General features: G+C 45.8%; 1 protein-coding gene across 1 annotated transcript in view; it reads right to left on the reverse strand.

Moving 5' to 3' along the window:
- SCP2 (sterol carrier protein 2) overlaps positions 1 to 25,273 on the reverse strand; it is a 336,550-nt gene that overhangs the window by 185,348 nt on the left and 125,929 nt on the right. The window contains exons 5-6 of the mRNA XM_078670520.1: positions 19,897 to 19,961; positions 14,917 to 15,043 (exon numbers count right to left, since the gene is read on the reverse strand). Coding sequence (XP_078526646.1) covers positions 14,917 to 15,043; positions 19,897 to 19,961 — 192 coding nt within the window. The remainder of the gene's footprint in view (positions 1 to 14,916; positions 15,044 to 19,896; positions 19,962 to 25,273) is intronic.

Raw genomic sequence — 25,273 nt, forward strand, 5'->3', positions numbered from 1 at the left:
CCTACATCGGACAAACCAAATTCTTTAACTAACCCTCTCATAGCTTTGTACACTTTCTTTTTTTTACCTGGATACAAGAGATCACTAGCTATATCAAAGTACCCCTCGAGATGAATATTAAAATCTCCACATAGTATTAATGGAGCGGGTGCTAAGGTGATTTAACATTTCTGGGTCGTCTAGATTAGGACCGTAGATAGCACAAATAGTCCATGACAGGCCTTCAATAAGAATTTCACTTATCACCCAGCGACCATAAGAATCAGCTTTTACCTGTTTGCAGCTCCCTCTTCCCCGTCTTTTCAAAATTGGCACACCTCTTGTGGTAGTGCCTTGTCGGGTACAGCGCACAATTTCCAAGCCTAGATCATTAAGCCAATGCCTGTTGCTCCAACTTTACACGTTCATAGATTGGAAAATTTGGTCCGCTATCCCTCTTTTCTTTTTATCGTTCAACCCACAAATGTTCCAAGAACAAACCCTTAGTTTAGCCATTATCATGCACCGGATAATTTCCTGACAGTAGTTTTTAATATGTGAAACCTTCTCTTAAAACCAAAGCACAAATCTCAACAAATACAATGCAAATATATTCAATTACCAAATTACAGCTATTGCATACATTTAAAGAGCCTGCTCTACTCTTGCTTGCCCCACTCGCTGCCCACCCAGATCCCCACCCTTACCCCACCCTCACCCCACCCTCACCCACCCTAGCTCCCACCCAAAAAAGGCAAAGGGACTGAATAGTCCATCTTAATGATGGAAGGAGAGGCAGGATGCGTCTCGCCGATCGCACCTAACCCTTTGACGGCAAGAAAAGACACAAGGTGAAAAACTCACACAACGAAAGAAATCTACACAGAAAAAGGATCTATAACTATGATGGCATTAACATTTCCCTAGATAGAGGCCAAGAACTCCTTGGCACTACTCTCCGACATCAAAAAAACTGCGTTTTCTCCTTGTGTATTATCTTGAGTTTGGCGGGATTAAGAAGGTATGCCTGTGCACCTTTGGCCTGAAACAAGGGTATGAGCTGACGAATTTGCCATCTCTGCTGCACAGTAGCCTGACAATAGTCAGGCCGGACAAAATATTCAATCCCCTTTCGCTTGCGGTCAGACCTGGCTAAATCATATAATGCTTCACGTGAAAGAAAATTATTCAAACATATTAGTATAGCTCTTGGCTTGACATTTGTAGTCCCTCTAGTGTTCTTCTGTTGGAAAGGGAATCGGTGAGCCCTCTGCAGTTCTATTTCCCACTGCCACTGGGTCAGCTCGGGGAAGGCTTCTGTAAACAGTTCCGTAACGAATTGGCGGATATTGCTACCCCCACTTCCTTCCGGAATACCTAAAACTCGCAAATTGTTTCTCCTAGATCTGTTCTCTAAATCGATCAGTTTCCAGTTAATATCTTCACGTAGGGCCACTAAGGAGGAGATCTGGGTTTTATGATGTACCATTTCATCTTCAATTGCAGAGATTCTTCGTTCTGCCTCCCCTACCCTAGACACCATTTCATTACAAGTCTTGACAACTCATCAGACCGTGTTTTGGAGCCTGCGAACCGCTCCTTGCGTTCGCAGGTTCTCCGCCTTCGTCTCTTCACGATGCTGTAACATTGCTTGATAAATAGTATTTAATGTAATTTCAGGCTTATGGTATCCCTCTGCCAAATCCTTAGCAGGTACGCCAGAATGGCCCAATATCGGAGATCCTTGATTCACATCTCCATCTCGTCTCTGGGAGGAAGAATAGGCCTACCACTGTCCGCTGTAATTTTACGCACAGTACTCTTCTCTGCGCCTCATTCTTCCCTCCTTGACGGTGTGATATCATCATCCTCTAGCTGCAATGAACTCGTTAAGCTAGTCAAGCTTCTATCATCCCTCCAATCCCCCTCCAAGCTCTCAGTCTCCAAAGCGTTAGAAAGATCTGACATGGCGTAGAAATTACCGGCAGAGTCAATAGAGTCCGCATCGCCAGCTACTTCAAATAAGTCGTTAGGACCTACAGCTGTACCCCCCTTTTTAGTTGTAATTGAGCCTCCAGCGCCTCCCAGGTATTCTTCTGGATTTGTCTGCCCTCCAGAAGCAGGTATCAAATTAGCAGATTGATGAACTGTAATCCCCCATGATTTAACATTTATTTTGATAATACTGATGCTGGGGGGATCACTAATGCCTTTTCCGGAGCCAGAGGTATTGGCAACTCATCTCCAGACTGTACAGATGATGTTGCACATTCCGATTCAGTTACAGGGGCCTTATCATTCATACCAACAGTCACATCCACATTAGTACTCTGGAGGGTATTTATAACATCTAGAGACTGCTGCCTACCTTTAGGTTGAGTCTTTTTTTTAAACATTCCCGGAATTTTAGGAGTTCCTCCAGCTCCTCCGGTCTTATTCAATTTTCCTGAAGCAGATTGGGGAGACGATGGTGGCTTTTGTAGCTGAATTGTAGGCTGAGGTGCAATACCATTTCCGTTAGCAGTAACAGAGTCGCTAACATCAAGACCCATACTGCTATCATGTATCTCCGGCATATCGGGTGCTCCCCCTGTGGCGGCGGCCGCCGCCCGCGTCTTCGGTCCCAGCCAGTCCGTTTCTTCACGATAGTCCGCTGGAGACCAGGCGCCGCCTCCACGCTGTGCGGGCCGGGAACAGGCCACCGCAGTCTGCTGATGGTGCCTGCAGAACGCTCGGACGTAGAGCCTGGAAAATGCCAAACACTGCGGGGGATCTGGCGGTATAATCGACACCAGTCAAGGAGCATTGCCGGCACCACCGGCAGTCAGGAATCCCTCGAAGCACTTGAAACACGCCGTCAGGTAAGGGAGGTGCGAGTAACGGCGAGAAGCATCCCGAGCCACTCACACAGACGCACAGGCATCCGCCATCTTGCCCTTCCCCGTTCCACTCTGACAGTTTCTAACACTACTGTTTAAGTGCACATCCAACTACCATATACAAAATTACAATTTCTACAGATTCCAATGTCATTCAATATTTACACATAGTCAAAACACACCCAATTTATCACATATAGAGAACATATCAAATTCCACTTATATATTTCCAAAGCACATATACTAAAATCAGGTCTTAAAATGTGTTATGTGGCAACAATCATCAGCACCACACCTATGCCACCTCATTCATTCACTCCTACAATTATGCACTACTGCAGACTGAATTAACCCACTACCAACCAAGTCATTTATCTGACTTGGCTAAACAATATACCAAGATATCATTACAGAAAGAACCATTACTCATATCCTTATTTCTACTTAATGTCCATTGCATATTCGACACAACTACATTTATCACAGACCACTTTGGTTCCCATTCCCCCATGACACGTTTTCCTCACATGGCTCCCAGCAGCCTAAGAGGCAGAAGAGGTGGCCTCTTTATCAAGAAGTTTCCTACAACTTTACCTGCCCCATTATCAAACATCCCTGCCTCAACATTTTAGCACCACTACATTACAACTACTGCCCCCATAAAACATTCATGTCATCACCATCTACTGCCCCCAGGAGCTACTGGCTCCTTCTTTGAAGACCTGGACACCAGTATAGAGTTACTTTCTCCAAACTACCCCCTGACCGTTTTGGGGGATTTCAATCTGGACTTGAGTAATATTCTTTCTTTGGGTCATACCTCTCAGACACCCCACCCCTGAACACAAAACCAGTACCTACTCACAAACCTCTTTACTTAATTTCCAGGTCTAAAACCAGAGCCTACATAACTCTCACCATTCCCCTTCCTTCTCTGACCATGCTATCATTTAATTTCAGTCCTTTTTTATTCCTTTTTCAAAATAGTAAAACTACAAAAGACCACAAAACAATAAAAACAATACATCATGTGAAAGCCAGAGGTTTCCTCTGACTCACAGCACCAGATAAAAAGCAAGCAACATAGAAGCACATGTGAGCATCAGAGAACATCTGTAAGTATAGCAATTCCAGTCTCACCTGTTTAAAATCCCTCCCAGTCAATAAACTATATAATAAAGCCAACCTTAATTATTTATAAAATGTGCACAAGCATAATAAAGTGCAAAATCACATTAACAGGGAACATGGTTCAGGTATTTTGTGGAGTCTTCAGGAACGATTACAAATAATGAAACAGATTAAACCTAAAGCAGGATAATAAAACCAGTGACGGTTTGACATATTTAACAATATGTAAGGCTCAATCGAGGGTATAGTTCTAATAAGTACATATAGTCTAACATTCACTTTTACTAAGGCATGCAAGTCTCTTTCATCCTTTTCCCAGCACAAAAACACAATTTTTGTCCTAGCTCTGTCCACCTTAGAAATAGACTCAGGATGGTCATAAATGACTGACTGACTCACATTTTTAAAACAAGATTCAACTTAGCTTAGCAAAGGTATTCTTGAGGCATGATCAAGGATCTACAATCTTTAATCATAAGACAGCGGAGACCACTTTCAGATTTCGACAAGACTGAGAGTCATAAAATGTTAAACGGTAATGCACAAATAAAAGCACGGCTGGAGGAAAGTTTCATCAGAGTCAATGACAGGAAAGTAACTGGAGGACCAAGGGGAAACCGAGGAGAAGAAAAACAATAAAGGTGATGTAACGAGATCTGGTGCAAACTGATTGTAGGAGAGTAGGGTCTGCTTTCCTATGGTCACCCCAATTTTTGCTTTTTGCTTCACTGGTTTTCGACTTAATGTGGCTGTGGGCCTGCTAATCAGACCCACAGCCTGCTGTTCTCTCTCTAAATTCACAACCATGTACTTTAGGTACATCACCAATTGGGGTTGGATCCCCTTATGAGCCCCTGTCCAGTGTACTATAGGTACCCAGGGCATAGGTGCACCCAAGGCCTACCAGGGGCTGCAGCATATCTTTTGCCACCCCTGGCTGGCCAGCCAAACTGACACAACTGGCTGATCACTCAGCTGGGGTAAGGTCGTGTAATCACCCCTTGCTTAGATATGCACCTATAAGTCACTCCTATGGCAGGCCTTAACAATCCTGAAGGCAGAGTGCTGGGTTTTATGTGAGATGGTGCTCTAGCATGAGCTGAGCCTGTCTGCAGCTTTCGGAACCATGTCCTTATAGCTGTTCCAGGGTTTTGCCATACCATATACTCTTAAGTGCATTATAATCCTCGCGGTTATTGCTAACTTTGGTTTGGCTTTATCAAAACATGATTCAGAAATTATTTATCAAAACATGTCGTGTAAGGTGTCATACACTTTGGAATACTACCCCCTCGCCAGTTCTGGCGACGGGGGTAGCATTCCACTCTTCTAGAGGGAGAAGACACGTTAATTTACTTAAACGCGGTTAAAACTAACCAGAGCCTCAGCATCACAAAATGGATGCTGCTGCCACAGACACAAGTTTGGCCTCCTGCTGCTGACCGAAACTTGGCAGGGGAGGCCTGGACAAAAGGTTTCCTGTCACAGGGAGGTGCTAACACACCCCAGACAGGAGATAGTGGATTGAGGCAGGGAGGGATGAGTGAAACTAGACACTGCCTGGGGCACACAAGGTGTCCCATGCATAGCCCAGTTCAAACCGGTGCTGGGGCACTCCAGCCCCAGCTCTGGCCCGAAACTGGACAAAGGGAAAGGGGTGTAACCACCCCCTTCCTGGGTCCCACCCATAGGAGGGACTTAGCAGGTAATCCAGCCCCTTGATTTGGAATAAAGGTAGGAGCTGTGTCTATAGACTTTAGATAATCCTGACTGAAACTTTGCTACATAACTCTGGCCCCTTCGACATCCTACTCGACGTAGAAGACTGAAGAATCTCCCTTGTGGTCAAGGAGTGACCACCCTGTGCAAGCAGGTACCATCAAGCGCCCAACGGTTTGCTTTGTTGGAGCTCCCGCCGGAGCTCGAGCGACAGAGATCGACAAGAACCGGATTCCCAGACATCCAACAGCCTGATCCACAGCCACAGCAAAGCTGAGACCCGTGGAGGCGACGTGAGACGTGGGACCGGCCATCTTGGAAAGCCTGCGAAGTGTTTCCCGTGCAGCTCCCGAGGCACCCTCGAAGCTGTGCATTGGGGCCTGAGAAGCCCCAGCCCCGAGCAGCTTTTGCACCGAAGATTACCTCTCCACACTCACCGAGTGCTGCGTGGGGCCCTTTTGCATTTTCCTGCTCGACGCGTCTGTCCGGTCACTTGCCTGTTGGCTAGTGGCCTCTGTGACGACGAACCTTCGAATTTACACCGCTGGTCTGGTTGCTCCAGACTGGCCCTTGCTCCCCTGAAAAGGAGCAGCCCATCAGATCTTGCTGATCTGATCCAGAAGCCATCTTCGATTCCTACGTGGGTTGCATTTGCCAAGGCCTGTTGACTCCAATCCGGAAGCCGACACCGCCGACAGCGAGAGCCTTCGTGGGACAGTCCGTGTCCGACTCCTGGTCATCGTCGATGCCCCCGGGTCTACGTGGCAGCGGAGACAAGCTTCACGACAACCACCTGATTGCGCCTGACATCGCCTGGTTCCTTCCTGGTTCCATCCTGGTCACTGGCTAGTGACCCAGACTCTGTCCCATCTGCTTTCAGGTACTCTACATCTTCGATCCACCCTTGGATCCAAAATGACTCTTCTCTCCTGGCCACCTGCAGCATCTTTACCTCCAGGCTCCATAGAACTCCACGAAGAAACCCGACGCACTTTGAAACCTATGCACCCGCTTCCTGAGGGTGAGGTAACGCGAGTACCTCGGTGCTCCTGTAGTGGTTTACACCTCTAGTGTCCTAGTTTTAAGTGGCTAAGTTCTAGTCCAGTCGGAAGACTCCTGAATCTGCAACTTTGTAACTTTTACGCGCCATTGACTTTGCATTGGTGCACGCGTGTGCTTTAGACACTGCACCCGCATCCTGTGGGCCGCTCCCGTCCTAACTTCAGTTAGTCCAGTGTAGCCCCAGCGATTCTCAAGGCCCTAGGCCTTACCATTGTTCGTGACGTGGTTCTTATACCACTATTTTAGTATATGGTTTTAGGGGCCACCAGGGCCTATCCATATGTTATGTTATGTTATGTTATGTTATGTTATACTGGGATTTTATATAGCGCACGGCTACTCAAAGAGTGTCCCGGCGCTTTGTTTTGCAAGCTATCTACAACACAACAAATAAAAACAGAAAGGAAACCGTCAGAGCTCAGAGAGAAAAACTAAGAGGTGAAAAGCCACGTTTTGAGCCCCTTCCTAAAGGCCAACACGTTTGGAATACTGCAAGGGGCCATTGGCAACTTATTCCACAATTGGGGTGCCAGTAGTCTAAAAGAACGGCCACCAATGCGTGCCCTCTTCACACGAGGCACTACCACAAGAAACAGAGATTCAGACCTCAGTGACCTGACTGGATGGTAGAAGGACAATCTTTTTTGAAGATATTTCGCACCGGAGGCGTGCAGGGCTTTGTGCGCCAGAGTCAGAATCTTAAAAATTATCCGTTTCCGGACAGGCAGCCAGTGCAGTGCCTCCAAGAGACCCGAGGCTCTAGCACGGCGAGATAGTCCAAAAATGGCCCGGGCTGCAGAATTCTGGACCACCTGTAACCGTTGAAGCAGATATTCCGGCAGGCCGAGATAGAGAGCGTTAGCAAAATCAATTCTCGAGCCGACTATCGCCTGCACGGTGATCTTCCTGTGTTCCTGAGATAACAGAGGGAGGAACTTACGCAACATCCGGAGCAAACCAAAGCAGGTGCCCGTGAGACCGATTACCTGTGAGCGCAGAGTGAGGCCGTTATCAATCTTATTTGTGCAACTTTTGTATGTTATATGTTTAACGCTTGTGCTTCTGTCCTCATAAAGAGTACAGGGGATTATTCTAGTAATAAATACATATATTTTATAATATATAATTTGTGTGGTGTCCTTTCATTTGGTATTAAAAGGATTGCATATGGTAAAACAGCTGGCTTCAGATGCCCTCTTGAATTAAGCCTAAGAATGCTTAGGTCCATGCTACCCCTAGGATAGCTTGTCTATAAGGTTGACTTACAACCACTCATCATAAGGGTTGTTTGGACTGGTACAAGGTGCTCACTAGAATAGTGAACATCATACACCAGGCCAACTTCTCACACTGATGAACAAGGAAGAGAAAGTTGTAAAACCGCTGTTGCCAGAACTCATTCTCTCCCTCACCCAAGAACCCTACATCACCAGGCACAACTTGCAAAAATGGATGAAAGCCGCTGGAACCTGAGTGAAGAACAGCTGCCACACACTCAATTCAGAGAAAACAGAAGTCCTCCTCCTCAGCTCCACGCCCTCAGCATGGGACGACACCTGGTGGCCCCAACCCTCGGAAACCTAACTACCCCGACAGACCATGCATGCAACCTCGGCATCATACTGGACTCATCGCTCACAATGGATCGGCAGATCAATGTAGTCTCCTCCGCATGATTCAACATCCTACACATACTACATAAAACATTCAAATGGATACCTGCCGACTCCAGGAAAACGGTCACTCACGCCATCATCACTAGCAGATTGGACAACGGCAACGCCCTCTACACCGGAATCAACAAGAAACTCCTCTGCCAACCCCAGACTGTTCAGAACGCCACAGCCAGACTAATTATGGATATCCCAAGGCACAACCACATCACCCAACACCTAAGCGGCCTCCACTGGCTCCCCGTCGAAAGAAGGATAACTTTCAAGCTGCTCATGCAGGCATACAAGGCCCTACACAAAATCAGACCTCAATACCCCAACAACCGTCTCTCCTTCCACAAAACCTAAGATCAGCCGGCCTCTTCCTGGCCTCCGTCCTACGCTTCTAAAGGAACAGAGCGGGTAGCAGGTCCTTCTTCCACCTTGCAGCCAAGACATGGAACGAGCTTCCCCTCCGGCAACGCCCGACACTGGACCAATTCAAGAAAGACCTCAAGACCTGGCTCTTCGAATTACCCCAATGGAGCCCCCACCCCACCCCTCAACCCCTCTGTCCCCCCTCCCCCACCCCCCACAGGCGCCTGGAGACCCTAATGGGTGAGTAGCACACTTTATAAACACTGATTGATTGATTGATTTATTGAGATACACACTCTGTAGTCTTTATAGAGCTCTACCTATTGTGATCTGGAAGTGTCAGCAAGGACATGACTCTGGGGCAGTGTGCAGACAGCAAAACTCTGTTAGTGCCTCTGCAGCATGACTTCAGTTTGCACTGCCCCGTTTTCTATTTTATCTATGTATGAAGTTTCCTAGGTCGTTTCTGCAGAGCTATTCTCAGAAACTCGGCAATGTACCAGAAGAGGGAATAAAAACACACCCATCTCTTTCTGTATGCCAGCAATGTTGTCATCTTGCAGGGATCAATAAAAGCACGGCGTTCCCACTTAAAAATAATGGTGATAAAAGTAGGCTTTGTGGAAAGCACCTGTGGCGAATTTGTGATTGAAGGGGAGAGAGGACAGAGAGTGGAAGATACTTTTACTATTTAGTGGCTTGTATGCGGAAAAGCTGGGTTGCCATTTGCAAGAGGCCAAAAAGTTCCTCGGCTTTGATGCAGGTATCAGAAGTCACTGTGAAATTCAATGCTAACTTTGATTTATTATTAAAGCAGTCATTGAACTATCCCAAATAAAAGCTATACCATCTAGATTTTATGGTGCTGACTTTTGGGTGTGTCCAAGTTACTGAGCTTGCTTTAGCAGAAAATACTTTTATCTGAAACTTGATGAAGGTTGATGCAGGCATGTTCTTAATGCCGGTAAAAGTTAGAGTAGAGGCTGACTACTAAGAGAAGAGTTCAGCTTTGGATGACAACTTGATATACACAATGAAATTAGGTATTAACTTCCTGATTTTTTGTTACACTCCAGATTTGACCAAGAGTTGACTTTAACCATCTTAGAAAGACATGCTCAACCATGTGTATGGCTGAAATATGGAAGTCTATATAACTCATAACGAAAGATACAATGTCAGCAGCTGAAAATGAGCCACTAAACTTAAAGTATGTACTTAGCAGGGCTTACCTTGATGTCCATCACTTATCCTGTGTGGAAAATGGCATGCAATTGAAAAGATCTTACCTAAAAAGATTATTCTATTGAGACTAGGAAGCGTGGATCACCCTGTGGGCCAAAGGAGGTTAAGTTGACTGGAACCAATGAAAGATAACTTTGCTACCTAAACTGTTTTCCAATTACCAACACTCTTGTTCATTATTTATGTCTATAACCTATCTATGATGCTGTGAGGCACTGGCGGTTGAAGCCAGGTGACACAGATGTAGCTGAAGCTGTATTTAGTTACATGATAATACATGTGCAATTAGCAGATCTGGAACACACTGGGGAGCATGATTGATCAGGTGTAAGTTTATTCAGAAGTTCTATGCTTGTACAACTATGGAGAAAGGACAATACTGAAACGTAGAATTTAGAAGTAATATTTGTAGTGTTGCCTAACTTGAGAACACAGCAGTGTTCAGTGTAAAGTGGGCATTGCACCTGGCTCATCTCTAAGAGATAAAGCAGACACTGTGAAAGGTCAGGCTCACAATAAAGGCAACCAAGTGCCTTTGTGAGCTTATTCAGTGTGTTTCATCTGAGACATTATGTGGGTAGTCAAAAGATAGAATCTCTCAAGGGCAAAATCCAATCAATCAGACTGGGAGACTCTAAACTATACAGACTAATGTGTATGCATTCTTGGAACTCAGTTGGTACCATCCTAGCTCCTACCACACTATGGTTCTCAGCGCTGGAATCCAAGAAGCCATCCAAGAAATTAACAGACTTCAAATTACCAGCAGGCCTTTGTGGTGGTGACCACAACTCTGCACAATGCATTAGTCATCAAGGCACAGGACGTCCATGTGAAAAAAAGCTTTTCCAACTCAGTGAAAGTTAAAAAAAGCCCACTGGCTTTTAGTACTAAACAGCTGTTACCCAAGGAACAAAACTGAACATCAATTAAGAAGTAATGATTTTGGCACTAAAGTGGTTCCGCACATATTTGTTTGACTGTTGACGATCAGGGAAGGTGAGAACTCCAAATTCCTCTGGTGCTGCATTTTCTTGCAGGGCCTGGATATTTCGACTGAGCACCAGACAATAACTTCTAACAGAAATGCAGAAACAGTTTATTTGGTCGAACCAATCAAACAAACTAGGAACTCCGAATGGCGAGTATGCTCTTGTTCTGTGTGCAATATGGGAAGTGGGAGATGAGCTGAAATTTTTGACCATTTTTGCTACTGGGCCATTCAAATCAGTTCTGAAGTTATGTTATTACTTTTACTCAATGGCTCAGTTTGAGGGGACCCTAAACTGAATGAGCCATCCAAGTAGCTACCTAGGCACATCATTTGTTAAGCACCTTAAACTCAACTGCCCACCAGGCAGTCACAATGGGCAGCCACACCTCACCCATGGTATCCAAATACCAACCCACAGTAGCATTTAATTGTTTTTTAGATGTATTAGCATTCACTCAAAGGTGATCTCTACAGGCCTCCCTGTGCAGGTTAAGTCCATAATAGGGATCACCTTTGGAGCATTTGTCATTAGGATACCCTTCGGCCATTGCAAATGTCTTTCTAGTATAAAACAGATAATGCTACCCATTTGCTGAAGGCTGCACGGAAGACTCATGTGTGGTTTAAACTCTGACTGCCTTCCCTCTTGCTCCTGGCTTGCTTGCATTTTAGCTTTAGCTTGAAAACTGCACAGGAGTCCAGAGGAACTGACACAGAGTACTAGAAAACAAAAAACGGGTTCCCAAAACACCAATAACTTGAAAGCACAAGTGAGAGAGATAGGGAGACTTCTGGTGGCATACACTCTGTGCATACGTTTGTTTTTGATTTTTGCCTCACACTGTAGCAACCCCGACAAGTTGCCCTTCCCAGGTGCCCACTGATTTGCACCCTTGTTGTGTTATGGGCACACGCCCATCCCTAGCCAAATCGGCCTGTGTATTAAAGAACCTCCCAGAGCCAATCTTGGGTTCTCTTGACCCAGGTCCTCCAAAGGGAAGCACCAAGTTGGCCTGCATGCCAAATAATTGGAGACCTCTCAAAGTTTACCCTTCTACTTGAGAGCTTACTCATTGATTGCCTATGTGGAAGAGACTTCCGCCCCCACTTCTATTCTACTTGGACGGGAGCAGTTAACCTACAGTTGCTTGGAGCCCCAGGTCGCAATATAATAATTTTTTAGACATTGGAAAACCTAATTCAGCACTTGGACAGCAGCATATTTTCAGTTTCCATAAGTTCTCAACAGTAGGGGTGGGTGAAAAATGTGGCTTAACTGGTGGAGTTAGCACAGTTATGCCCACTCAGTGTTCCGCTTGGAGTGTGGCGTTCTGGAAAAACTCAGCTAACTGCTTCATGGCAGAGTTTTTCTCATACGTGGATGGCAACGTTAAGTGAGAATCTGTGTCCCCTTTTGTCATTTTCGGGTGTTAGAATGCCCCCTGGCAAGATTTCTCAATGCAGATGGTCGCGGCATGTCGCGATCTTTTGTAGTGAGAAAGCTGCAGCTCGAGTAGAATACCTACTCAAGCTACAGAAAGAAGCAGTACCCTCTGACACATCGCGTGGTGCCATTCGCAATGATTTGGCAGCACAGAACAATCTCCTGGCACTAAAACTCAGCACGACCAGCGCAACAGTCCAAATTAAGCCCCCTCGCGCAACACTGCAGAGAGTTTTTATCTAACGCTGTGGAATTCCATAGAATCAAACTCTGAGTTCCCCCCACCCCTGTTCACTAGAAAATCAATCAATCAGGATTTATAAAGCATGGCTAATCACCCGATAAGGCATCCAGGCCATTGCAGGTCCCAAAGGCTTATTTGAACAGCCAGCTCTTGACGGCCATTTGGAATTCTGGAAGTGAGATCATGGTCCGGAGGTGCGTAGGATGGCTGTTCCAGGTCTCTGCTGCAATGTGAGAGAAGGAGTGTCCTCCACTTCTGCTTGGTAGATGCGGGGAGTTTGGGCAAATGAAAAGGAGGTGGAGCATAGTCTTCTTGACAGTTGGTGGAAGTTCAGGTGGTGGATAATATATGGGGGTCCTTGGTTGTGTACAGCATTGAGGGTATGGGTCAGCAGTTTGACTCAGCATCTCTTCTGTAAGGGGAGCCAGTGGAGTTGCCTGATGTGGGGTGTAATGTGGGTTCATCGGAGAAGGCTGAGGAGGAGTCTGGCTGCGGCGTTCTGTATGGTCTGTATGGGTGTGTTGTGTTTCCTACGTAGAGGTCGTGGCGATAGTCCAGTTGGCTGGTGATGAGGTCCTGTGTCATAGTGCGTCTCGTGTCTATTGGTAGCCACCTGAAGATCTTATGTAGCATGAACAGTGAGGAAGCATGTGGATGAGAAGTGGTTTATTTGTGATTTCATGGTGAGCTTGTCAATGATCATTTTGAGGTTTCTGGCATGGTCAGAGGTAGTGGGTGCAGGTCCATTGTCTGATGGCCATGAGGAGTCGTTCCATGTGTTGCTATGAGCACTGAGGCACTTGATTACAATATATTATAATTTTGTTTTCCTGAAATTTAAGAAGCACCATTTGTATACATTGTTGTTGAAAGAAGTCTGGTGTTTGCAAATGAACTATTGCATACAGTGTTTTAAAGACTACCGATTTGGTGGGAGGATTAGGATTCACTGCTTTCTGTTTAAATCATGAACATCGCCGTATTCACAATAATTTACAAATCACAAAAGGTATATAGTTTGTGCCCAACTTTGCAAATGCATTTCCTTGTATTTTGTTGTGTCATTCAACCTCTAATAGTCCTTGTTTGGTAATAATATTCACATTTCATTTACTTATATATTTGTATCATTAATAATGAGTTTTCTTTTTGTACAAAAAGAACAATTCTGGCGGGATAGTCAATCCCCATTTTATTTGCAATAGTTTTATTACACTGTACGTAGACTGAACCTTCACAACTTCTCCTTTGAGCTACTCTTCGCTACTCTTCGCTACTCTTCGCTACTCAATCAAACTGCTCCGAAGAGTCAAAGGAGGCCAAACGCCTGCGACAGCAGAGTAACATCTGTCCTGGTAGTAGACACGCCCTGCACTCACACCCTTGACCTTGCTAAGCTGTTCCTGCAACTGCAAAAATGAGAAAAAAGCCTTACAGCAGGCCACGACAAAGGTCCTCCATCTTCACTGATAGGAACCTTTTGCCTTGCCTGCTTCACAACAATCTGAGGGAACTTGAAAGAAACCTTTGGACTCCTTCGTATTGCATCAGTCGGAATCTGATTACATGGTGTGTCCTTGAATTACCCTGCACTGCTGTTGGGAAAATCATCACTGAGGGCCTAATCCCAAAAGGGCCCGCCACCAGTGTGGAGGCCCCGCAGTCGTTGGGGAGTTTCCGCTCTCGGGGTTGAATCCCATGATTGCGAGACCTCTGCCACGAGTGAAATGGACCTTTGTGAATGAGACCCTTAGGGTGAGGAGATGATGTGAGCTAATGGGCAGAGCTGCTGACTTTGGAGATGGGGAACCAGGTTCAAGTTTCGGAGTCAGCTCAGCATCCTGTGATTCAGGGCAAATCACTTAATCTCCCCGTGCCTAAAAATAAATGAATGTGCCCTTGTGTAATGTAACTGGTGCTCATGTAAAGCACTCTAACACCTTCTGGTCGAGTTTGGTGCTATATAAAACTGTACAAAAAATATTTTTTTAAAAGGATGATCTCACAAAATCAAGCTCCTCTGCTAAAATCTACACTTGATTGATAAGTCACCAAGAGCAAATCCCAGAAATATTTGTCCAGTTGGTGCAAAGCTGTATCTGGAATAGAATTCCAGTAAACAATAACTATATTCTCTTTTTATTTCATAAACTCCTTTTCATTTTCGAGATCATGTGCATTAAACGTACCGTATTTTTCCATGTGCTCCTTCCCTGCATTTCCAAACAACTGAGGTGCTATGGGAGCACCAGCAATTCCATACTTGTTCATCATTACTTCCAGATGTTTATCCATCGGATTGGTACGGTCTGTAAACTAGAAGAAACAAAAAAATTATTTTAGCAACCACATAAAAGAAACGGATCACTGCATTTTAAAAGTGCACACAAACGCAACTTATCTTGCAATGTCACGGGTGGGTCAAAGAAAATAATTTTCCCTAGCTCTCTCTTGGAAATTTATAATCTATTTGGAACTACAAGTGGATCATTATTTAAAAATATAAGAACCTGGTATTGAATGTTGAGAGATGGACCACCAATCAGAATGCTTCCTGGCAGTGCCTAATTTGAGCAGGTGCTTTCCGGTGCTCAGCACTGGCACTTAATGGTCAACACCATACTAAGAACAGTCTACCACATTGTGGCGCTGCTCATCTAATTTAGAGATGAGATGAACAACAGTTGTTTAGGAACACAATATGCATTGAAATTGCTAATATCTGCCTCCCCAGCCATTCCTTTAGCTTTCGGGACCTGGAATATTCTGAAGTGTCGAATTTACATGCAAGACAGATGGTTACTAGTTGTTTTGGCAGCAATGACAAGGGCGATGGGTGGTGCACGGTGCAGTGGTCTCCTGGTCAGAGTCCTGGCATTTCATATTTTACAAATGAAGAACTGCTTCCTGATAATAGCAATCAGCATATGCCGCCTCAGAAATCCTTCCTTCGTGGTCAGGCTTCTGATCACAGTTTTATGCTGATGTCAAAATGTGCTAGGTCACCCCACCACTGGCAAAAATGCTCAAACCAGAACCCTTGCTTCTTCTCTATTCACTCCTTTTCAGCCCCTCACTTTCTATTCTCTGCCATCTCTCTTCAGTCTCTTTCTTTTTATCCCCCTAGTCTCCTTGCATACGCCCCCTCCAGCCCTGCCGCCAAAATAGTGACAGAGGTTCCAGCTGCAGCTCTGGAAGTTAAACAAGCATTGGCAAAGCCATTATTCTCAGCTAAAAGGCCTTTTACAATTGTTGTGTTTTTCACTACTCTGTACAGCATCATGGCTGCTCCGCAGCATGGCTGGAAAAAAACCAAACGTCATGATGTCATCTTGTAGGCGCACCTGAGGGTAGGCGTCATCCTACCCAAGGACGCCTATTTTTTTTTTTATATTTCGAAAACAAAATGGATCAGTAAATTAAATAAGAAACATGAAATGTCTATTTGGCAGTATAGGGCGAGCACGTGTTTTTGTTTTTTGTTTATTAATGGATTAACAGGATAAGGTGAAGCAACACAGTAGCCACGACGAGAAGCAAACGGCAGGCTGACAGGGAGAAATAGCAAGAGGGAAAGAACACAAGCAAAAGTGAACAAAAGGTGTAGGGCAGAAGCACACAGAAAAGAGAGAGGAACACAAGTGAGGGTGGGGGGACGACAGCAAATTAGGAGAGACAGCAAGCAGGAGAGGAAAGCAAATGAGGAAGACAGATGGAAAACCTATACAATCTCATGCAATGCTTAAACAAAAAGAAAAAGTAGTTCCCTAAATGTGAGCAGAGAAAGCATCGAAAGAAGGCAGCCAATCAAAGAGATGGTAAAGCGGCTATGCTCCACTGCAAGTACAATTACAAGTTTGACAAAAACGCCATCAAAGGGCGTGGCCAAGATGGGAGCGGAGTAGGATGCTTTTCACCATCATTACATATACTTAAAGCGGACTTAGACCCTGGAAGATCTGGGAAAACGTCGGGCCAGATAACAAGAACGTCACACTGACCTGTGGCAGTTGCATAGCTAGGCAGTCCCCTTGCACTGGAGAGACGACAGAGCTGTAGCCGATTTGCGGCCTAGAGAACCAGAGGGCACGGCCTACGCCTGGAGGCAACCACTTGGCCCGAGGTGGTGGTGGAGGGTCACTGGACACAACTGTCCGGGGCCGCAGAGAGCACGATCATCGCTCCTAAGGAGGTCTGCAGGGACTCCGCAAAGGAGTCTGGTGCGACCCGGGGCCCATCCACGGCCCTCGCGTTAGGAGCTCTCTCTAAGCCTGAGAGCGCGGGCTCCGGCCTCCCTGGGTCGTGCGGCAGTGCAACTGAGAAGAAGCAGATTGAGATGGCGCTTACCTAGGGTGACCAGGCGTCCCGGATTTGCCCGGACAGTCCCAGTTTTTCTACAGCTATCCCAGCAGATTTCAGGAAATTCGGCTCATGTCCCGGTTTTGTGAGAGGGTCGGCTGAAAAGGGTGGGAGGTATCTTTTTATGTTTCACAAAGCAGGGAGAGTTAGCAGCTGTTATAGGAAAGCAATTTAATTAACAGGCATGCAACTGGCTTTAAAAATGGTATTATCTGCCTTTTCTTTAATTTCTGCTAAGGAGCGCTGTCTTTCTGTACGCTGTGTTGAAGTAAAATTGTAGTCCTTCTATTTTTGGGAATTATCCCTTTTTTTGCTTTAAAATTCTGGTCACCATACGCTTACCGGTGTCTGTTGAGCCTGCCCCGAGGCGGATTTGGAGCCTAGGGGAGCCCAGGAATTTGCCTGGCAGCTGGGCCTTTGCTTGGATCTGTATCCTTTGGTTTGCTTGGTCCCGATCCTTCCCACAACAATTATTTTCCTCCACAACGAGGGTGGCCATCCTATTTTCACGAACCTTTCAGGGAATAGTGGGTCTGAAAATAGCAGAGATTAAGGGCCGTCTCTTGGGATATCAAATACACATGGGTTCTCAATCCTTAATTCTGGGTTCCATACATGCCCCAAACAAGAGGCAGGAGCAGTTTATCCATGAGGCAGTTGGGGACTTGATGGCGACCTCGGACAGTTGGGTGGTCTTGGGAGGTAATTTAAACTTAGTCTTCCATATTGACCTAGACCGATCTACCCACCAGCGGTGGCTGCTAGCACTGGGGGGCGGGGTGCGATACATGGTGTTGAGGGACCTATGGAGAGACCACCACCCAGACTCGAGAGATTACACATTCTACTCTAATACCCATAGAAAGTACGCTAGACTGGACTACTTCCTAGATTCTAGGAAGGTTCAGGAGGCGTTGATTTTGGTACAGATTGAACCTCGGACCCGGTCAGACCATTCCACGGTAGTACTAGATCTGGGGCTTCCACCCCAGAGCCGGACATCCAGAACTTGCAGGCTCAGGCAGACTATGCTGCACTGCCATGAAACAGTTGAAAAAGTGGAGAAAGCAATAAGGGATTACCTAGCAATAAATGACATTCCAGAATCCCCCCCTGTAGGTCAAGTTTTTCAACATAATGAGTTTTGTATTCAGGTTAGGAAATCACGTGTTAGTCCAATTTCTATGAAGGTGACTTAGGAAACATGGATGAGAAATGAAGGTTGTTTGCCAAGGATTGATTACACCATATGCCCCTTCTTTTAGATTTGACTGGGTGGAAGGTGACAAGATGGAGAATAGCCTGTACTGTGAGGACAATGCCCAAGCAAGATGGTGGCTCAGCTGTCATACACAGAGACTGCAGCAAGCTAGTATCTCTTTATTAAAAAGACAAACAGGTTCCACCACTGCCACAGAACAACAGTCACGTCATTGTCCTTGGTATCCCCATAACAGTCATGAGGAGTCCACCAACTGGAATGAGCCGCTCTCATTTCCACCACTCTAATAATTTCAAGCAGCAATGGCTAAAAGGGGACCGAGATTGATCCTGTCCCGCATCTCCATTGGAGCACCGTTCCTCAAAGTCTCAGCTTCATGCAGAATGATTAAATAGAAAGGGATTATCTTTTTTGATAAGGTGCTCAAGTCATGGCAAACTCATGTCATGTTTAAGAGAATAGCCCTGACACAGCTATATATTATATTTTAAGAAGCAGAGCAAAAAGTAGTAATAGTAATAACAAAGTACTACAGATCTTTTTTTTTCACTGACAGATCAAGATGTGTGTTTATTTTTAAACGTTCCGTTCTTTCAAAAAAATTCAAATCTTCCTTTTTTACTTTTTGGGTGGCTAGGGATGCTTGTTTCCTTTCTGGGAAGGACATGGCTTTTGTAGTTCGGACTGGACTGTTCCCATGGGGCACAGGGTCAGCGCTGACTTGCATATCGCCATTGTCTAACCCAGGGTGGTGTGGAGTGGAAAAACGATGGATTTGGGCCCAGATCTTTGGACTGGGGTGAATGTGTGACATTGATCCACATTCTGTCCATCATTGTTGTGTTTGCAGTTACCGCTCTAAGTGTACTGGGGATGCTCAGACGTGAGTCCCAGGCACTCCACACCACTGGAATCAAGCTAGCCGGGCTGAAGAGAGGTGTTACCTCGAAACCGGGCCGGTCCTCGGATGCTTGTTTCCGTTCTGGGAAGGACATGGCTTTTGTAGTTCGGACTGGACTGTTCCCATAGGGCACAGGGTCAGCGCTGACTTGCATATCGCCATTGTCTAACCCAGGGTGGTGTGGAGTGGAAAAACGATAGATTTGGGCCCAGATCTTTGGACTGGGGTGAATGTGTGACATTGATCCACATTCTGTCCATCATTGTTGCGTTTGCAGTTACCGCTCTAAGTGTACTGGGGATGCTCAGACGTGAGTCCCAGGCACTCCACACCACTGGAATCAAGCTAGCCGGGCTGAAGAGAGGTGTTACCTCGAAACCGGGCCGGTCCTCGGATGCTTGTTTCCGTTCTGGGAAGGACATGGCTTTTGTAGTTCGGACTGGACTGTTCCCATGGGGCACAGGGTCAGCGCTGACTTGCATATCGCCATTGTCTAACCCAGGGTGGTGTGGAGTGGAAAAACGATGGATTTGGGCCCAGATCTTTGGACTGGGGTGAATGTGTGACATTGATCCACATTCTGTCCATCATTGTTGTGTTTGCAGTTACCGCTCTAGGGATAGGTGATGGCCATGGTGGTGCTACTTTACATACAAGCAACCCATAGTAATTTCAACATATACTTACTTTAACACCTAAAGAGCCTCTGTCCATCTTCTCAAAGCCAAGAGCCAAAGCACAGTCAACCAACCCTTAAAATAAAGAAAATGGCTTTAGTGCAAATAGAATTGGACATTAATTCCTGCTAAAAAACAAATGTTATCAATCCCATCCCAGAGATGCTCAGGTCTCCTTCCATACAAAATATATATTTATGCCAGCCACTATATGTAGCAAAACTTTACCTGAGGAGCTAATGCTTAAAAGCGCAACACATTTCTGAATCTGAGTACAAAGTGTGGTTGCTACTAATTACTATTCTTTGTACACATAACAACTATAATAAAATATTATATTAACCCCTTCCACGCTGATGACGAGCTGGGCTCGTCATGAGGTAGCCTCCTGCTACGCTGATGACGAGCCCAGCTCGTCACGTAACATGCGCTTTTAAAAATCTCCGCGTACGAGCGGAATTCCGCCCGCACGCATGCGGTTAAGTATTCTAATGTTACTATAAGGACAGCTGATAGGTGGCTCAGTATTCTTTGCAATTGTATAAACTGTACCAAATTGATTTCATGCCTCAGTAGACCGCAAAATGAAGTGGGCAAAGGAGCACCGCAGCAGAGCAGCTAGTATTTCTTCTGGAAACCGGTTTATTGTTACAAACAGGGTGACAGAGGACCTGTCACAGCTCTTCTTCACCCTCATTGTTTGAGAGTGCAGCAGGCATCAGCTAGCCAAAAACGAGCTCATTGCTCTCTATACAGGGCAGAGGAGCACCTGTCATGGAAATGGGGCACCTTAGCATAGGAAATGGAATAGGAGGACCAGACCAGTGGACTACTTCCCTGATGCCTCTAAACATGCTTTGCTTGTTTTAAGGTTCAAGAGATTTATTTTTCCTAGTTGAGAAAGGGTTCGGCGATCCAGCACCTGGTAATTCTCTAATGTTTATGAATAGTAAGGATGATCCCTTAATGGGGAAGTGTCTTTTCTCCTGGTGATTCATGTTTTGTTTTATGATTACAAAACCTTATCTTTCTGCATACTGTTGATCAATTGGAGAATTACTACAGACATTCTTCAAATTGTATGTGTGAGTTTCTTTCTTCTGTCACCTCACTGATTATGCTCACAAGGAAGAAACTGTTTGGGTGCTCTCTTGCAATAAGTAAATGGTCTAGCAGTGGGGGCTACAATGATTTATTTCAGACACAAGGTCAGACTGATTTCCAGAAAGTTAGTCCTCTATTAATAGTAGACAAGATAACATTTTGAAATGCATTCCCAATTGTTTAGAGGCCAGGCTTAATCATTTTCATCACATTTGTAGTACTTAATTTCTTCATCCTTTGTGTAAGAAGTGTCTTAAGATGTGCACCAATTGCAAGCTAGAGGCTTATGCTTTACTATGATAATGAGACCCAACTCAGCAGAAACACACCCGAGGTTGCTCATTACACACTTACATATTTGGCCTTTCAGGTTGGACAGACCCTTGTATATGTCATCTATTTGCATCTGGGTGGTTCGCTATAGTAAACGCGGAGCAGGTCTTCACTCAATGCAATATACTGAGGGAAGAAAGCTTCAATATATTAATCCTATGTGATTGGTAAGTGATGCCATTTCTTTTGTCTAACTTTCTTCATTCCTTTTCAGTTCTGGTGTTAGCTAAGAAATGTGTTTCTCAAAATACATCTTAAAAACAATACTTACGTATTTACAGACTTAAATATATGGGCAGTCTGTCAGCCCTATTCATCCATTGATCTGTTACAGTGTTATTCACATTTGCTTCCATCCACCACAGCATACAGAATTGGACACCGAGTTGCCCACTGCAGCCATTTATGAGTGAGTGGCAGCATTTTGCCCAGTTAGTTTCATTCAGCACTTTCAAAGGCAAACATCAAGACGCAAAAGGGTCCATACTGCCCACTGCTACAGTGCATCCCACACTGGTTCTTAAATGATGTGGTGTTGCGGCGGCGCATGCAGTCGTAAGAAAACATTGTCATTTTATTTTTTTTAAATCATACTCTGTTGTGTTCTAGGCCTTGGGAGTTGTGAAGGGTGGAAATCCTTTGCAAGCATTAAGTCAACATTTTATTTGCTGGGAACCAAGTACCCGAAGGTAGCACTTGATTCTTTCAGGATAGCAAAGCAGAGTAGTCCAAGGCCTACTCAGTGGAGGAGGCTTGGGCTAGAAACTCTAGCTTGCTGATAAGCAACAACACTCAATAAATTATTGTTCAGGCAGTGCTTTTTCCTTTACAAATGTGCACAATCAGGTAGAAAATAATTATCTTGGATACAGCCTCATATCAGGTACCTCCCCACCCTCATATTGGGTCCTTAATGCTTTAATGAAAAAACCCTCCACCTTTACTAGATGGAACATCACAATACAAGTGGATGTCATTATCAATAAGGCAGGTCCACTGGATTAGCCAGGATGTTACCACATCAGCAAATTCCACCACTAATGTCAATGGGGTAATACTAACACATTAAAATTCATATTAATGTCCAATACAGCAATGCTAATCACCAAAATCGTCACTAAAGCACTGATTTAAATAACGTGTCCAGAGTTTACTTTACTCTCGTTAGACTGCTACTGCAGTCCTATCGCCAACCAATAGGGGTCCTTATAATCCCAAAACCTATGTGCTGAAGCATAGGCTCAGGAAGAGTTTCGAAATAATGAAAAGTCTCTCCCGGGGTCAATATTATAAGGTCATAACATACGCCCCTCCAAAAATTGCAGGCAATCACACTACGTGGGGTCACGGATATCCTTCTTAGCACATCCGATACCATAAAGGTACTGGGGGGAGACTTTAATGACGTGATGTTCCCACCCCTAGATAAAACGGGAGAAAGATCGAAAGATCAGGCCCAGACCCCCCTTTGTAATATGATTAGAGCGCTAGGGCTGACGGATATATGGCGATGGCTACACCCGGAAGACAGGACATACTCCTTCTTCTCTGGGGCGCATAAGGTCTATTCCAGACTAGACTATATCTTTATGGCTCGACTTATGGTGTCAAGAGAAGACATAGCAGACTATAAAGCCAGGGGGATATCGGACCACTCGCCGCTCCTAGTGACAGTGGGGCGAAAGACACAACAGAGACAGGGGCAGTGGAGATTAGCGGCCTGGGACCTGCAAGACCCGACTGTACTGAAGGGCCTGAGGGCAGATGTCAAGGTGTACATAGCTGAGAATTTGGGCTCAGTCTCGTCGAAGGTGGTCTTCTGGGAGGCCTTTAAGGCGGTCATGAGAGATAGAGCCCAGAATAGACTGGCAGAGAGGCATCGGGACACCCAGAGAGAGCTGGGGATGATGGAGACCCAGAACTGGCACTGGAAAGGGATTGTCAGGATAGCAGAGACTTGACAACGTTTCAGAAACTGACTGATGTGCAAAGACATTACAGAGACGTGGTGACGAGAGAGGCCAAAACACAGGCAATGGCAACGTTACATCGCCTGTACGATGTGGGGGACTAGTCAGGCAAATTGCTGGCCTGGCTAAGTAGGAAAGAGAGGGACGCGCGGTGGATTGATCAAGTTAGAGACGACCGTGGAAACCTCGCAGTGACAGATGGCCAGATTGCGGAGGCGTTTGCTACTCATTACCGACAATTCTATGCAGGAAGAGAGCTGGGAATGCAAGAGGAGGCTATGTCCTATATGGAGCACATAGAGCTCCCGGGACTGGCAGACGCAGACATACATGATTTAGAAACCCCACTTACACTCGACGAAATTAAGAAGGCCATAGCTAAGTTACGTGCGGGGAAAGTCCCAGGCCCGAATGGGTTTCCGGCAGAGTTTTTCAAAAAAACTAAGGACCTCCTGGCTCACCACCTACTTGGGCTGTTTGAGGACGCGGCCCAAACAGGAAAACTCCATCCAGACCTGCGCATGGCCACGATTATCCCAATAGTCAAAGAGGGCAAGCCGCCGGAGGATTGCTCCTCTTATCGGCCCATATCTCTTTTAAACATCAAAGTCAAACTATTGGCAACTGTACTAGCACTTAGACTGCGAAGGGTGATCCCGGACTTGGTCCATCTGGACCAGACGGGGTTCCTGCCGGGTAGGGCCACCAGATTTAATCTATCAAGGACTCATAACTGGCTGCAGGAGGTGGGTACACGGCGGGACCCCCACTGGTTCCTTTCGCTTGACGCGGAGAAAGCGTTTGACGCTGTGCACTGGCCATTCCTGGAAGGTGTTCTGGTCCGCTTCGGTTTTGGCCCGCAATTCAGGCAGTGGGTACGACTTTTATACACTGACCCCAGGGCGAGGGTCAAAGTAAATGGGGTTCTGTCACAGGATTTCCCAGTACAGCGGGGAACAAGACAGGGGTGCCCTTTGTCCCCATTGCTTTTCACGCTGACAATAGAAGTGCTGGCAGCAGTGGTTCGACAACACCCGGAGATCAGAGGTTTCAAGGTAGGCCCCCGAGAGGTGGCAGATGAAAAAATATCATTATAAGCGGACGATGTCCTACTATATGTTACACATCTGGAGACAACGATACCGGTGCTCTTCTCAGAGCTAGAACGCTATGGAGCGCACTCGGGATATAAGATTGATTGGCATAAATCGGTCATATATGACCCTAGTGGCAGGGAACAGTGGACGAACCGCCCGGGCAGGCTACAGACGACAGTGGAGGGGTTCGTATACCTTGGAGTGTTTGTCATAATGGACAGGAAACGCTCGTGCGATAGAAATGTCAGGCGGGTAGTGCGCAACTTTGTAGCAGACGCGACCAGATGGAGGCTACTGCCCCTGACGCTTGTGGGTCGCGCGGCCATGTTCAAAATGGTGACGCTACCTAAACTCCTATATGCATTCCAAAACGAATACTACCCTCTCCCAAGACGGGTGTTCCTAGATATAAATTCAGAAGTCCGCTCCTTTTTGTGGTTAGGTAAACAGCCTAGAGTAGCATTGTCGACCCTGCAGAGACACCAATATAGCGAAGGGATTTCTCTCCCCAATGTTGAGGCTTACTACTGGGCAGAGCACCTGATAACGATCAACGATTGGGTCCATGCCTCGGCCACTCACCCCACATATGCCCTGGAAAAGAGTGCTATGGGTAACCGTCCATATACCTACTATTTATATGGGGGTCAATGGAAGGGTCGGCTATTGCCGGCCACTAGACTGGCGCTGATAATTTGGAATAGGGCGACCAGGGCCATAGGGTGGGAGCAAAAGCTTACTAGACAAACGCCACTATGGCATTGTACCTGGCTGAGGGAACTGAATAAACTGAAAGGATTCAAGAAATGGGACGATATAGGTATATCAACGATAGGGGACGTGACTGTAGGAGGCGTCTTAAAATCATTCCAGGCTATGAGGA

Source organism: Lissotriton helveticus, chromosome 1_2, assembly GCF_964261635.1.
Source record: "Lissotriton helveticus chromosome 1_2, aLisHel1.1, whole genome shotgun sequence".
NCBI classification, from domain to species: Eukaryota; Metazoa; Chordata; class Amphibia; order Caudata; family Salamandridae; genus Lissotriton; species Lissotriton helveticus.